The sequence below is a fragment of the Symsagittifera roscoffensis genome, chromosome 6, assembly GCF_963678635.1.
Source record: "Symsagittifera roscoffensis chromosome 6, txSymRosc1.1, whole genome shotgun sequence".
NCBI lineage: Eukaryota > Metazoa > Xenacoelomorpha > Acoela > Convolutidae > Symsagittifera > Symsagittifera roscoffensis.
This window is the reverse complement of record NC_087067.1, coordinates 50289871-50302692: the sequence shown is the minus strand read 5'-3', so window position 1 is coordinate 50302692 and position 12822 is coordinate 50289871. Positions and strand designations below refer to the sequence as shown.

The following is a 12822-nucleotide window of genomic DNA, read 5'->3' as shown; positions in this document are numbered from 1 at the left end:
TTAACACTTCATGAACCCTTGTATGACTTTTGACTCAGACCATTTTACACTGGCTGTTTTAAATCAAGATCTGTTTGCATTTTTTAGCTATCGGTAATTTAGATTTTATTCGGCACAGTTTTAGATTTTATTCGGCACTGCATTTACATGCTAAGCGAATGGCACAAAAGCACAAGCGAATGGCTTCAATAGCTCTGCACTTAAATTTGCAGCGCAGCCCAATACCAGTAATCAGACGGCTTTATATTTTTTTTGCTTGCATTGAAAATTCTTCACAAAGCTTTTACACAACTTATTTTTTTGCTATTTCAATATTTTGAGTTAACAAATTGAAGGGTCGCCCATGTTTTTTTTATTAACTTATATACCTACTTTTTATTTGAAATCACGTAACACTAGCTTCAGACCAAACTTTATTACTTAGCGCCACGATAACTCCAAAAAATCATTTTGACTACCTTGAATAATTTTGGCGACAAAGCATGACCAGATTGAAAAATATCAAAAAATACAAATCTTCCAGCTTTTTGTTCATTTACTCACAAAAATATAATTTGATCATGTACAATTTGAGTTTCTTTCTAAATCATCAGTTCTTATTCGAATTTCGTTTCGTTTTATAGTATTCACTTTCGCTGAAAATGAATTTGTTCACAGGGGGCAAAAAAGGGGGCAAGGGTTCTGCGGGACCTAAGAAAGGCGGCGCCCCTAATGTGGGCAAGGACTCAGCGATTCCCGGTGGGGGCGGGAGTCGGGAGGGGGGAGTGGACGGGGGTGCTGCCTCCCCCACTCAGGATGAGATCATGGCGGAGGAGATGGCGAAGAAGGCCGTGAAGGACAAGATCAGACAGGAGTACATTGGGGCACTCACTATGGAGGGTAAGGCGGGTCTTTTCTGTTACTCGGACCAAAACGCATCTTTCTCTTATGTTGAAAATTGCATCATAATTCTCGAATCTGATTGGTTGAAATCAAGGTTAACAGCAAAAGAAAATCAAGGTTTTCATTGACAGCAGAGGCTCAATGAACAGTTTGGCAATTTTGCCCCCCCCCCCTTTGTACTATTTTGAGATTTTGGTGACGGACCCTAAAATTTTTTCTAAAGGCACAGAAATTTTAGCCAAAACAGGGTCTTTTTAGTGCTTTGGGAGAGCTCGGAAAAGCAATTTGGTCGACCTAAACAAAAGGTCAACAAAATATTCGAAATTTTTTTGAAAATCTCCCCCCGCCCCCTCTCGAGAAAATCCTAGATCCGCCCCTGGTCTATCTGATGGTAAAATACGATGTCATAATATAATGTGAGTCGCTATCACTTGGTCTTTATATTTTCAAAAAAGTGAAAATATTTTCTATTGACAGAGCAAGCACTGCGTGTGCGGGTGGAGCTGATTAAGATGAAGGCGATGACAGTCATCCAGGATGTGAAGGCCAAGGCAGAAGACGCCTACTGTCACATGGACGAGTGGCTGGGGGGCAGATTCAGACAGGAAATGGCCGCCATAGACAGGTATGGACACTACAAATAGGGATACAGTTTAGATCATGGCATCTTGAATAACGTGATTGCTACAAGAATTTTTTTTTGCTTGATTTTGAATATTGAGTTTATTGATTTTTTGGAAAAGTCAAAGTTGTTGAAATTCTCATTCTTGGCAAAAATTTTAGTAGATTATGACTGAGAGCCTTAAAAAATATTCTTGGTTTCATGGAGCCATAGTACCGTCATATTTGAGTAGACCTAGGCATATGTTACGGCTTTCTTCGAAATCCCCCACCTGTAAGTTTTCACTTGTAAAACATTGACTCATAATATCCGGACTACTTATGCTAATCTAAACGTACCTAATCTTCTGGAACCACGCGGTACACCAAAAATTTGAAGCTTATTTGAGACGAGGGGAGGATTCTAGGTTTTCTGAAAAGATCTTGTAGTTTGGCCATCAAATGTTTTAATCTTCTGTATTTTACTTCGAAGCATAGTTTGTTTGTAGAGTGTGCGAGGCTATGGAATACTGCATTGAAGAGGGACTGAGGATGCAGGAGGAACTGATTCTGGAACAGGAGCAGTTCCACTTCCACGAGGTGAGATACCACGTCATTTAGAGGCTCACTTCTGACTCACACAAGTGCAATAGCTACTGTCCTCAAAAATGAATGGTCTTTTTAGTGTAGCTATCCAGCTATCAAATGTTTTAATAAGAGTGTTTTATCATGACCGCTTTCACTATCAGTTTCATTTGCTTGTACGAGGTGTGAGTACTCGTTAAATAAATGGCCATTTATCACATTTCATCACTTCGGAAAAACAAAAATTGCATGCAGTTCTTACCCAAGGAGATAATATTGACATCATCTGCTTATTTTTTTTAGTTTCTATGTTTTAGTGCTATGATTTTTAGTTTCATCAGTCGTAATGAACAGTTTATAATTTTAGGATGTTTTTTGAATTGGCTTCTCTGAGCTACATTTGATTCAATTAGTTACAACCTTCCAACTCATTATAAATTAGTTGTATTTTAAATTTGCGATCAGCTTAGTGTATTATTACAAACCTTCTTTTTTTTCTAATTCAACTCGCAAATAAAAGGGTTCATTAAAATTGTTCACTTATTTGGAAATTTCTTTGTAGCATTGGACATTGCATAGCATCTGTTCTCTGCTTTCCTTGTGGCTAGTGTTTTGGCGTATATTAAGCTTCCGTGACTGACGGTTGATTGTGAGAGACTCTTAACCTCTAGATCGCATGTTAGCATCTCAGAAGTAAACGAATTTTTGCTAATTCGAGGCTTATTTATAATTTTTATTTTTGAACTTTATCGAGCTGCTTTCTGTCGTTTTCTCGCAAGTGTCGTTTGCTCCGCCTCTGTGTATCAAAATTTGTCAAAAATTAACCTCCAAAATTATTTGTCACAAAAGTTTTTGACGAAGACTCGACTGTTCCAGGACCGTATCGCGTTCAGAGATGACAGCCCCCAGCCTAGGCCAGACCCGGAGGAGATAGGGGACTCAGTGCACTTCACAGTGGGACAACTGAAGTCCCTCCTCAACCAGTTCGCCCTCTCCGCCCCCTCGGGACAGATTTCGGCCAAGGGCTTCATCGACATCATGAGCGACCTGGATGCACTCACCGTCAGTCGTTACCTTTTTGAGCTCATCTATTTTTTTTTCCAATTTTTGATTTATTATTCATCAAAACTTTGCTTCCCAAGAATTTACTCGATTTTTTCTCCTACTGATATCAAAACAGAATAACTAAATTCGTCCAATTTTTACATAATTGTCAATTTCTTGTGAAATTTCAAAACATGTTTGAGAACCGATGAGATCGAAATTGGCATGTTGCCTGTTACTTATCATTGCTTAAAGTTGAAAAACGTTGAAATCATCATAAGATCAGCTGTGGCTTATCTTTTCTGCTCCGTTTTTACTATAAATAAACTTTTATTCCGCGGAAATTGAATTTTAAACATCGATTTCTTGTTTGTTCTAGCAAGGCCAAGAGACTCTGCCAGACGTGTGGGTGAGTCTATCCAATGACAAACTGACAGAGATAGCGAACAATGTCACCCCCAACACAGAATACGTGGACTGGAGGAAGTTCCTGCTGGCTCTTAGTAAACCCTGGATCCACCCAACCCAGACACAGCTGCTGGAGTTGCTCACTGCTTACAAGAGTGAAGACGAGGGCGCTACTGGGTTCATTGACAGAGACACTTATGACCGAGTGAGTGATTGTTTCTAGATTTTTATTGACAGACCCTCAGAAAACTAAAAAAGAACAAGGCTAGCCGGTTACTGTGCAAGTAGCACAGAGTGTTCCGAGTATAGTCTTAAAAATACAACAAAAATTTTTTTTTCAAATTAGTGTCGTTTTTTTTGTTTTTTTTTCCGCGTGGTCTTACAAAAAACTAGACATATTCGACAGTTATAAAAAACATAAGCAATTTGGACAACAATTTTTCTAAGTAAAATTAGGCACAAATAACTTATTGTAAATGGCTGGAACTAAGCATAAAAAAAGCCTGCTCGCTCGGTTTAATAGCTCAAAATTAGGACCAAAAATCAAAAATTTCAAACGTTTCTTTTTTGACATTGAGAAATTTTTTTAAAATTTTTTGTATGTCGCTCGAATCACAACTGAAAGAGCTTCAATATGATGTCTCACCCGACTCATTCCGATGATTTTTTGTGGCACCTGATTTTGAGTGAACAAAAAATATATATAACACAGCCGAATACAAAATTCCTTCCCGTTTTTCAAATGGTCGGAACAATAAGTTTCAGTTAAGGGCTCAACCGTGTCTCTCCATAGTGAGTTGAATTTCTTGTGTTAGAGTACTTGTTTCCCTTGTAGAAGCCCGGAATATTTCTTGTTTGAATACTTGACAGTTCAAAAATTGTTGCTTTGTGTCGAAAGAGTACATTGTATAGTTTGCATGATAAGTCCTTCTTTTGACTTGAAAAAACTTATGGCAATACTCAGTCTCAAGTGTTTATAAATATTTAAGATGCACAATTGACCTTTTGAGTTTTTCAGGTGCCTTTGTGGTTCAAAGACGACAGCCGTGCCCCCACTCCTGAAGATCCAGAGGAACCCTTCCCCTTCGCTCGTTGTGCCGCCCTGAAAGCCTTCTTCTTCGCACTCTTCGGCGAAGCAGACGAAGAAACCCCAGCAGAAGAAGCCGGCAACAATGACCCGGTAGCACTGGACTACGTACGGATGTTGCTGTATTTCAGCTCGGATCCAGAACCTGTCGAGGGGTTCCTTAGAGCGTTGAGTGTTTCGGCGCAGACTCACATTCCACGACTGACCGAACCACGTTAGTTTCTAGTCAAGATTAATTGTAAAAATAGACCCAATTAGTTTTTCTTACGAGGTATGTATGTTTCACCACTGATCCAATTTAATTGTCAAAGAAGCATTGCTAGCTTTGAAAGTATGCATTATGAATATTTCGAATGTACTTCTTCCCATTTTTCCAGCCTTCGTGCCATTGTTTAATCAGAATGATTCCAAAGTTTCTTCCCTTGTTAGGAGTCGTTTAACGTAGTTTAGTAGTTCAGGCTCTTATATAGGTCGTGATATTTTTTTTCAGGAAATCTGAAAATTTTACAGAAAGACATTCATATATATTGATGCATAATGCATATAGGATATTTTCTAGGTATATATGCACTCTTTGAGTTTAATTCATTTTCACCTGCTAAAAATTACGCAAGTTGCGCTCTCTAATTACGAAAGTGTACAGGTCACGAAAATCGTGATCCACTTCTAGTGTTGAAAGTGGAATTTAATTTTCAGATATCCCAGCGAAATAAAAAGTTACTGATTGATCCAGTTTTCTCAAACTGGGTAAATTGCATCAAAAAAGTGTCAATCATAAATTGTTTTAGGAATTCAAAGAGCTTTAAAGCTATCCAAATTTTTCTTTCTAATTCGAAAGTTGAGAATTTTTCAAAAAAACAAGTCAATTTTTTTTGTTTACTTGCGTTAATTGAATGTTTTCCAACTGCCTGTTGGCTATGTTTTTGACTACTAAACAGAGCTATGGTAGATTAAATTAAAGAATATAGATTTTATTAAATTTTTTCTCCAATTTTTCTCATCATTTTTGATACGGATGAGGTTGTCTTACCCTTGAGCTACAAGTATTTTTGAACATTTCATTGAGAACGTTGAACTTTTTAGAAAATTTTCTTTTGATGATCTGATTTTTTCAAAAGTTTTGGTATCTCAGTCTTGATGTATTAGGTAAAAGTAAAATATTCTGTTTTCTTCGAAATATAAATTGAATTTACAATTAGCTCTAGATTTTAGTTTAAAAAATGGATTTAAACTCTTAGAAATCTGTTTAGAACAAAATATAGCAATTGAGCAAATTCTTATAGGCTGGTAGATTTTGAGGTGATGTAGTTTTGCTTCATAAATTTTAGAAGCTAAAAAAGTTCATAGTTTTTTTGTTATCTCAGTTTTTTAATGCTTTTCCAAATGTCTGTTTGCTGTTCTTTAAAGAACCCTTATTTGCAGCTGACGCCAAAACGCCTAAAACAGCAAATAGTAAGTAAAACCTTATCGGAGTGTAGTTCTTTTCAAAAGCTAATTAGAGCCTAGAATCTTTAAAAGTAAATTACAGTTCCATTGTAAGAAATCATTGATAGTGTTTAGAAATAAAACCTATTTTGCTTTCTGAACTTTAGATAGTCGGCTGCGCCGGGGCGGGTTTATGGGGTTTTTTGACGTGAATTTCAACAAAACTTTGTCGAAAAATCAGTTTGATATTTGTATAAATCGCTCATTCTCTTGAAAAATGAAATCATTTATCATCAAGGGAAGAATATGGTTGAGCCCATGATTACTTCGGAGATACGCCCTAGTGCTATGCCAATTGAGCTTATAGTGTTTTCTGCGCTAGTTAACAACACATGTCTGGGCGCTGTAGAGTTTATTTGTCTGAAATTCTTCATCAACTGCCTTTTTTAATGTTATGATTTTTTCCAGTAGTTACTCAGAGGTCGGAAGTGTCTGTAACGTCTGAATTACCTCCCGCAAACGAGGTTGTCATGATGGAATCGGGACTCAGCATCGCACAGAGCGGTGCCGGCGCTTCCGAGACCGGTCAAGGCGACTCTGCAGCGCATCAGCCGAACACTGCAACACTAGTCGTGCCTCCGATTGATATTCCCGACTCGGCTATTGACGCCGAAGTTGGCCTCGAGTCGTTTCTTCTCGTGTTGCAGCATGGCCAGACGACTCAAGGCGATTCCAATCGGTTCGTGTCATTTAGAACATATACTCAAAGAGATGAGAATTATCTAACTAATTGAAAATGGCAGTCTTCGAACTCTTTTCATGATAATGGTGGTAAGGACCAGTGGTTTAAAAAAGATCGCAATTTTTGATGAAATATTTTTTCTTTGAAGGAAAAAAATTTCGCCGATGTCTTTAAGTAAGTTCGCTGGCGCTTGACAAATAATGACACAATAGCTTAGGTTCCAATGTATTTACTTCCTTTTTGTACTGGCTTGTTCTGAAATCATTTGTAGCAAAATTACTGCATTTTGTTTCCATCTATATTGATATAAGAACTGCTAGCATTGACCTCTATGGACAATTATCATGAGCCATGCTAATCCATGAATGAAGTCAAACGGAAAAACTTTTTTGTTTATTTTTCATACGTACAAGTTTCAGTACTAACAGTACTCTTTGCGAAAATCGGTTTTGAGAAAAAAAAGTACTATTATTACTAACTGTTTTTTTTATTGGTGACTTCTCACTACAATGGAATAATTTGTCTAAAGGGTCTTATCGTATATTTTTCAACTCGCCAAGTTTTAACATTTTCAAATTGAATTAACAAAAATCATTGAGTTTAAACATTTTTGATATCTTTAACTATTCCCCACTTTTGCAAAAGGGAGGGGGTAATTTCGTTACTAGGTACAAAATTCACATACGCTTTTAGCCGTTGAATTATTTCTTTTGGGGTGGCTAGTCGTTACCAGTTATCATGGGGGGTAGTTGTTAAAAAGAGCTAACATTTTTCTATCTGATGACTTTTGTAGGTTCGCGGCTGGCGCTGACGCGGAAGAGGAGGATCTGATTTCGGTGAAGAAGTTGGAGGAGATTTGGGCCGAGTTGGGGGGAGGAGGGGGAGGGGTTGAACAGATGGGGGGACCTGTGAAGTTCACTGCACTCTCTCAACATCCTCACATTCAGGACATCATTGCGGCATGCTACACCTACAAGTTCCCAGTTAGTCCACAAATTATTACTAATTAATACTAATTAGTACTACCCGCAGACTGGGGGATCGAATCTTGTAATTTCCCCAGCTGTGTTTTACAGCTTCAAGGCTTGATTTTTTCAATACTCAGTTTTGCGTTGTCTTTTTTTTAATTCGTTTTTTGGCCTTTTATGGCTTGAGTTTGCAAAATACAGACTAAAAGACTAAAAGACTTATGAGACTAAAAGCACCATTATACGAACTTATCTGGTCTTCACAGAGAACCGCTATTCCGCTCTTGATAAAGTCAAGTGAGAAAATTGCACGATATTCCAATAACGAGCACGTTTCCTAGAGGGCTTCGAACCACAGACCTCTTGTTTAAAAATAGGGTCGGAAATTAAAAAAATATATAACACTGTCTTGTTTCAGGACCTGTCTGTGGCGACATCAGTAGACGAATGAAAACTCAAGCGACGAGCGAATCACATCTAGAACGTCTAGAATAAAAAACATTATCGCATTCAGTTGAACACTTTGTTAATGTAGACATATCAAATCCATATCAGATGTTTATTTTAGAATATCTCTATTATAAATTCAAGTATCAAATATATTCAATTCTGACTAAGTAATTCTTTAAAATAGGGCAAATTTTATTCTATGAAATGTCTCTAAAGAAGATCAATCAAATGTAGCCAGTTGTTTTCGAATTCGCACTTAATTTTTGACCTAACTAATCACTGCAAAAAATATGTTCAAAGACAAAAAAAACACGTTTTAGTAAATTTATAAATTTCTCGCCATTCATGCTTACCCAGATTTTAATTAGAAATTTTGATTAACTAAACCATGTTAAATCACTACTCATGCATTCTTCCGCAAAATTAGTGCTCAAAACTGATGTAATCAAAGTTTTTAACGAATTTTACAAATTTCAATTTAAACGAAAGAAGTTGTCATCTGATCAGGGGAGGATCTAGGATTTTTTCGAGGGGGGCGGATTTTCAAAAATTTTTTGAAAATTTTGACGACCTTTTTTTTTTAGGTCGACCAAATTGATTTTCCGAGCTCTTCTAAAGCACTAAAAGGTCCCTGTTTTTCGCCAAATTTTCTGCGCCGCAGGCAAATTTTTGAATAAACGGGTCAAAAAAGCCGTTTTTAGGCACTTTTGAAAAATTTTGACAAAAAAAAATCGCGTTTTTTGGCGCGCGCTCCCCCTCAAAGTTAATATATTGGCGCCAAAGGTGCCTTTAGAAAATTTTTAGGGTCGGTCGGCAAAAAATGGATTTCTTAAAAAGAACCAAAGGGGGGACCCTTTGGGTCAGCAAGGGGTCGAATCCCTGAGGAAGGGGCGTCCGCCCCCCCCCCCCCCTAAATCCGCCCCTGCATCTGATATCCTAGACGACCTGACCTGACTTCGAAGTACATTAAAATGCAATGCAAAACGCACACAAGGTTAACATTTGGAAACAGCTGTCGAAACCGGAAAATTTGGCAGTAGCTGGACAGCAGAATTTGTTGGAGCCACAGCTGTATCAGAAAAACCACAGGAAGAAATTCACAGGAAAAAACGCCCTTTTCCAATCATTTCTTCAATTGATCTTTCGAAAGATATGTAAACATTGATTTTAAACTAATACAAGACTGCTCGTATCAGGGCGAAGCCCTGAATGTTCCGACTGCCTTTTAAGGTTTATGGAGCAGCAGTAATAACATAAAAAATTAAATGAAATAAAATAAAATGAAAATTTTTTTTCGCCAAAATTTGAAATTTTTTATGAAAATCATCCCCCCACACGCCAAATAAAGTACAAAAAGATAGATTTCGTTCCTTGTAACAAATCAATTATGGCAGATAAGCTTCGTTCAACCACTTGGAACGATTTATAAGACGGATTAAATCTCCGCTTACGCGTTAATAGCGCGAATTATATCGCGCGTTAATTGTCCCAAATTGGTCAAAATGTCCAAAATGGCAATCTTTAAACCCTCATAACTTTACGAAAAACGATCACAGGTGAAATATCTTTTCAAATTTAAGTTCGGGACAACAATCGTTTTCGAATGATTTTTAAAAATTCCGTCAAAAATGGCTAGTTAAAAAGTCGAAATTTGTCTGAAGAAAAAAAACCCACCCCGAGTACAAATATTCCGTCGTATCGAAAGTCGGAACAATAATATGGAATCCCATAAGTTGTTTTTTTTTTGTCGCAAACTGGTGTATCTGGCCAGCTTGCTGTGCCGATCAAATCACAAATAAACGGGAAGGATCTGAGATTCAGGTTTTTTGCCAAGTTTTTTTTTGAATTTTAAGTATTGTCACAAAAAAATTGTAAGAGTTTAAGTGTGGGTTCATATTAATGTCATTTAAATCATTTCGAAATGCGCTTTGTATTACTCGAAATGCGCTTTGAAATTTACAAAACATTAAAATGAACTAAAATTCTTTTTCAAAACAAAATTTGTGCAATGGCGCCAAGCCGGAAATAATTTTAACAAAAACACCGCCAGTTTTATGGGGCTGAAAACTAAAAACAAGCATAGATTAAAAGTGATACACTTTGATTTGGTTTTTGAATGCACGTTGGTGATAATTACGTTTTCCAGTGAAAAGAGAGTGAAATATTTCACAAAAAGATACAAATACGTTATTGACACAAATTATTCTGTTTTAGGTCAGTCAAATTGGATCGGAGTTTGGTTCTAGAGATTTGAGATGTATTTTTTTTTCTGTGCAGAGCCATGGAAGGTGTTTTTTTTGGCACAATTATTTTAATTTTCTTAATTGGTTTAGAGCTCTGATCTTGCTTTTTTGGCCTGTACTCGGCCACGCGAATATCAAACCCGGTGACTCAAAATTGTATTGACAGAAAATTGGCCTGAAAACGCATCAGTGTAAGCATATTTGACAAAAGTTGTCTTTGAAAAATGATAAACAAATAACAAATGATTTTTAGCAAAAAATCTAGTTTTTTGAGCAGAGTTATTATTGTTCCGACTTTCGCAACGAAAGTAACGGAATATTTGTGCTCGGGGTGGGTTTTTTTCAGACAATTTTCGACTTTTTAACTAGCCATTTTTAACGGATTTTTAATGTCATTCGAAAGCTATTGTTGTCTTGAGCTTACACTTGAAAAGATATTTCACCTGTGATCATTTTTTTGTAAAGTATTGCTTGTTTAAAGATTGCCGTTTTGGCCAATTTGGGACAATCAACGCGCGATATATTTCGCGCTTTTAACGCGTAAGCGGAGGTTTAATCCGTCGTAGAAATTGTTCCAATTTGGTTGAAGGAAGCTTATATGCTATAATTGATTTGTTACTAGCAGCGTACCTTATATGTCTTTTTGTACTTTATATGGCGTGTGGTGGGGGGGGGGAGTTTTTCACAAAAAAATCTCAATTTTTTTTACATAATTTTTTTCATTTTATTTTCTTTTTTTTACATTTAAGTTTTTCATGTTTATACTGGTTCATAGACCTTAAAAGGCAGTCGAAGCAATCAGGGCTTCACTTTGATATGAGCAGTTTTTTTTTCTTTGTTAAGACGTACTTGCAATTTTTTAGTTTCCATAGCAGTCTAACGTATAAAGATGGCTTCATGCGGGATATGACAATTTGAGGTAAAAGAAACAGAATGTTTATGATTGTTAATTCGTTTAGCTTGCAAAGTTTTACTGACAATTGACAACACTAAATCAGTTTTTTAATCCTTAAGTTCATGGAAGTGTGCATGGAAACTTTAAAAGAGAGCTAAAAACTCCTACGAGATAAATGCATTAGCTAGAACAAACTTTCGCAATATTCTTATAAGACATTTAGTTCTGTTAGACTCACGAAATATATCTAAGAAAGCTAGACATTTAAAAACAATAATCTTATTTTTCGATGATGCTCAACGCGTTAGCTGCAATTATTAGGAAGCGTCGAAATACAAGTGCCCACCCAGTAATCTTTTCAAACTGAGACAAAATGGCTCGGATCAAAATCAAGATAAAAAGCATAACCTACCGACAGCGTTTTATCATCAATTGTCTAGAACACTTTTGATGTGTTATCAGATAAATACACAGACAAAAGGTGCCGTTCGTCTAAACTATTTTGCCTGTTGAAGAAAGTTGTTTCTCAACTTCTGCCAATATTGAATTAAACTGTACTGCAACCTTGTTACTGAAAAACCGTATCTAAAATTTTCCATCATAATCATCTTTTCCGAGGTCAGCGAAAGTAGCCAGCTCAATGAATTTTCGCACTTTCATGGCTTTGTGTTTGATCAATGTTGTTATAAACACGGATGCCTTGACCTTGAACTTCACAGTTACAGAAAAACCTATTCCCGGCCAATGTAAAAAATTTCACATGGATTTTAGGGCAGAAACAACGTGTGGTTATTACTGGCCAAATTATTTCGGTTGGGATTTGTTTGGCAATGAAACTCAAGATACCTTTCACCATCAACAATTCTACAACTTTTTCGTTCATTTCCAGTTGGATTGCTTGCGTTATAATGATATTAACTTAAACTCGAGGAGGTTAGCCTGTGCGGTCTTATATCCAGCATGTATAGATGTAACAGATTACCCTAAAGGAGTCAACGATCAACCAATGGTACAAGTTGCGCCACCATGCCGAAGCTTATGCTTGGAATTGAGGCGAGTAATCACTCCGGGGGCGTTTCAGATAACTGAATGCAAAGCATATCTGGAAAACTGTAATGATTATCCACGACCTAGAGATTCAAATTTCCTATGTGTGCCTCCTAGTTTCAACTAAAAGACTAGTTTCGGCTGTTGGTCCCATTACTATTTTGATTGCTATCTAACGATTCTATAGTGCCTTAAACATTTCAAAAAAAACATCCAATAAAACATTTTTCATAATATACACCACCATTATTTTATGTGTGGTTTTGTGAGTTGGGTACTAATATGATAGTGTGGTCCCTTGAAAATAACCAGTTCCCTTGCGAATAAGACACATAGGGCTCTGAAATATTTAACAATAATGATTTCTCCATTCAAAAAGATGTCGCAGTATATTTTCAAACAAACTTTAAGTTTCTTTGTTTCGTAAAACCTCCCCTCTCTACATA

The 12822-nt window shown here is 36.7% G+C and overlaps 2 protein-coding genes across 10 annotated transcripts in view; one reads left to right on the top strand and one right to left on the bottom strand.

Annotated features, from left to right (window-relative positions):
• The window catches only part of LOC134847966 (sperm flagellar protein 2-like), a 584566-nt gene extending 576223 nt beyond the window's left edge, over positions 1-8343 (top strand). For 8 of the 9 annotated variants that reach the window (XM_063865271.1, XM_063865272.1, XM_063865276.1 and 5 more), the window contains 10 exons: positions 658-879; positions 1360-1507; positions 1992-2082; positions 2944-3129; positions 3491-3724; positions 4538-4820; positions 6029-6058; positions 6500-6770; positions 7567-7756; positions 8160-8343. In XM_063865271.1, coding sequence (XP_063721341.1) covers positions 658-879; positions 1360-1507; positions 1992-2082; positions 2944-3129; positions 3491-3724; positions 4538-4820; positions 6029-6058; positions 6500-6770; positions 7567-7756; positions 8160-8192 — 1688 coding nt within the window. In that variant the 3' untranslated portion in view covers positions 8193-8343. The remainder of the gene's footprint in view (positions 1-657; positions 880-1359; positions 1508-1991; positions 2083-2943; positions 3130-3490; positions 3725-4537; positions 4821-6028; positions 6059-6499; positions 6771-7566; positions 7757-8159) is intronic. The other variant, XM_063865273.1, reaches the window with a different exon arrangement.
• The window catches only part of LOC134847973 (voltage-dependent anion-selective channel protein 2-like), a 342992-nt gene that overhangs the window by 264856 nt on the left and 65314 nt on the right, over positions 1-12822 (bottom strand). The gene's annotated exons all lie outside the window — the stretch shown is intronic.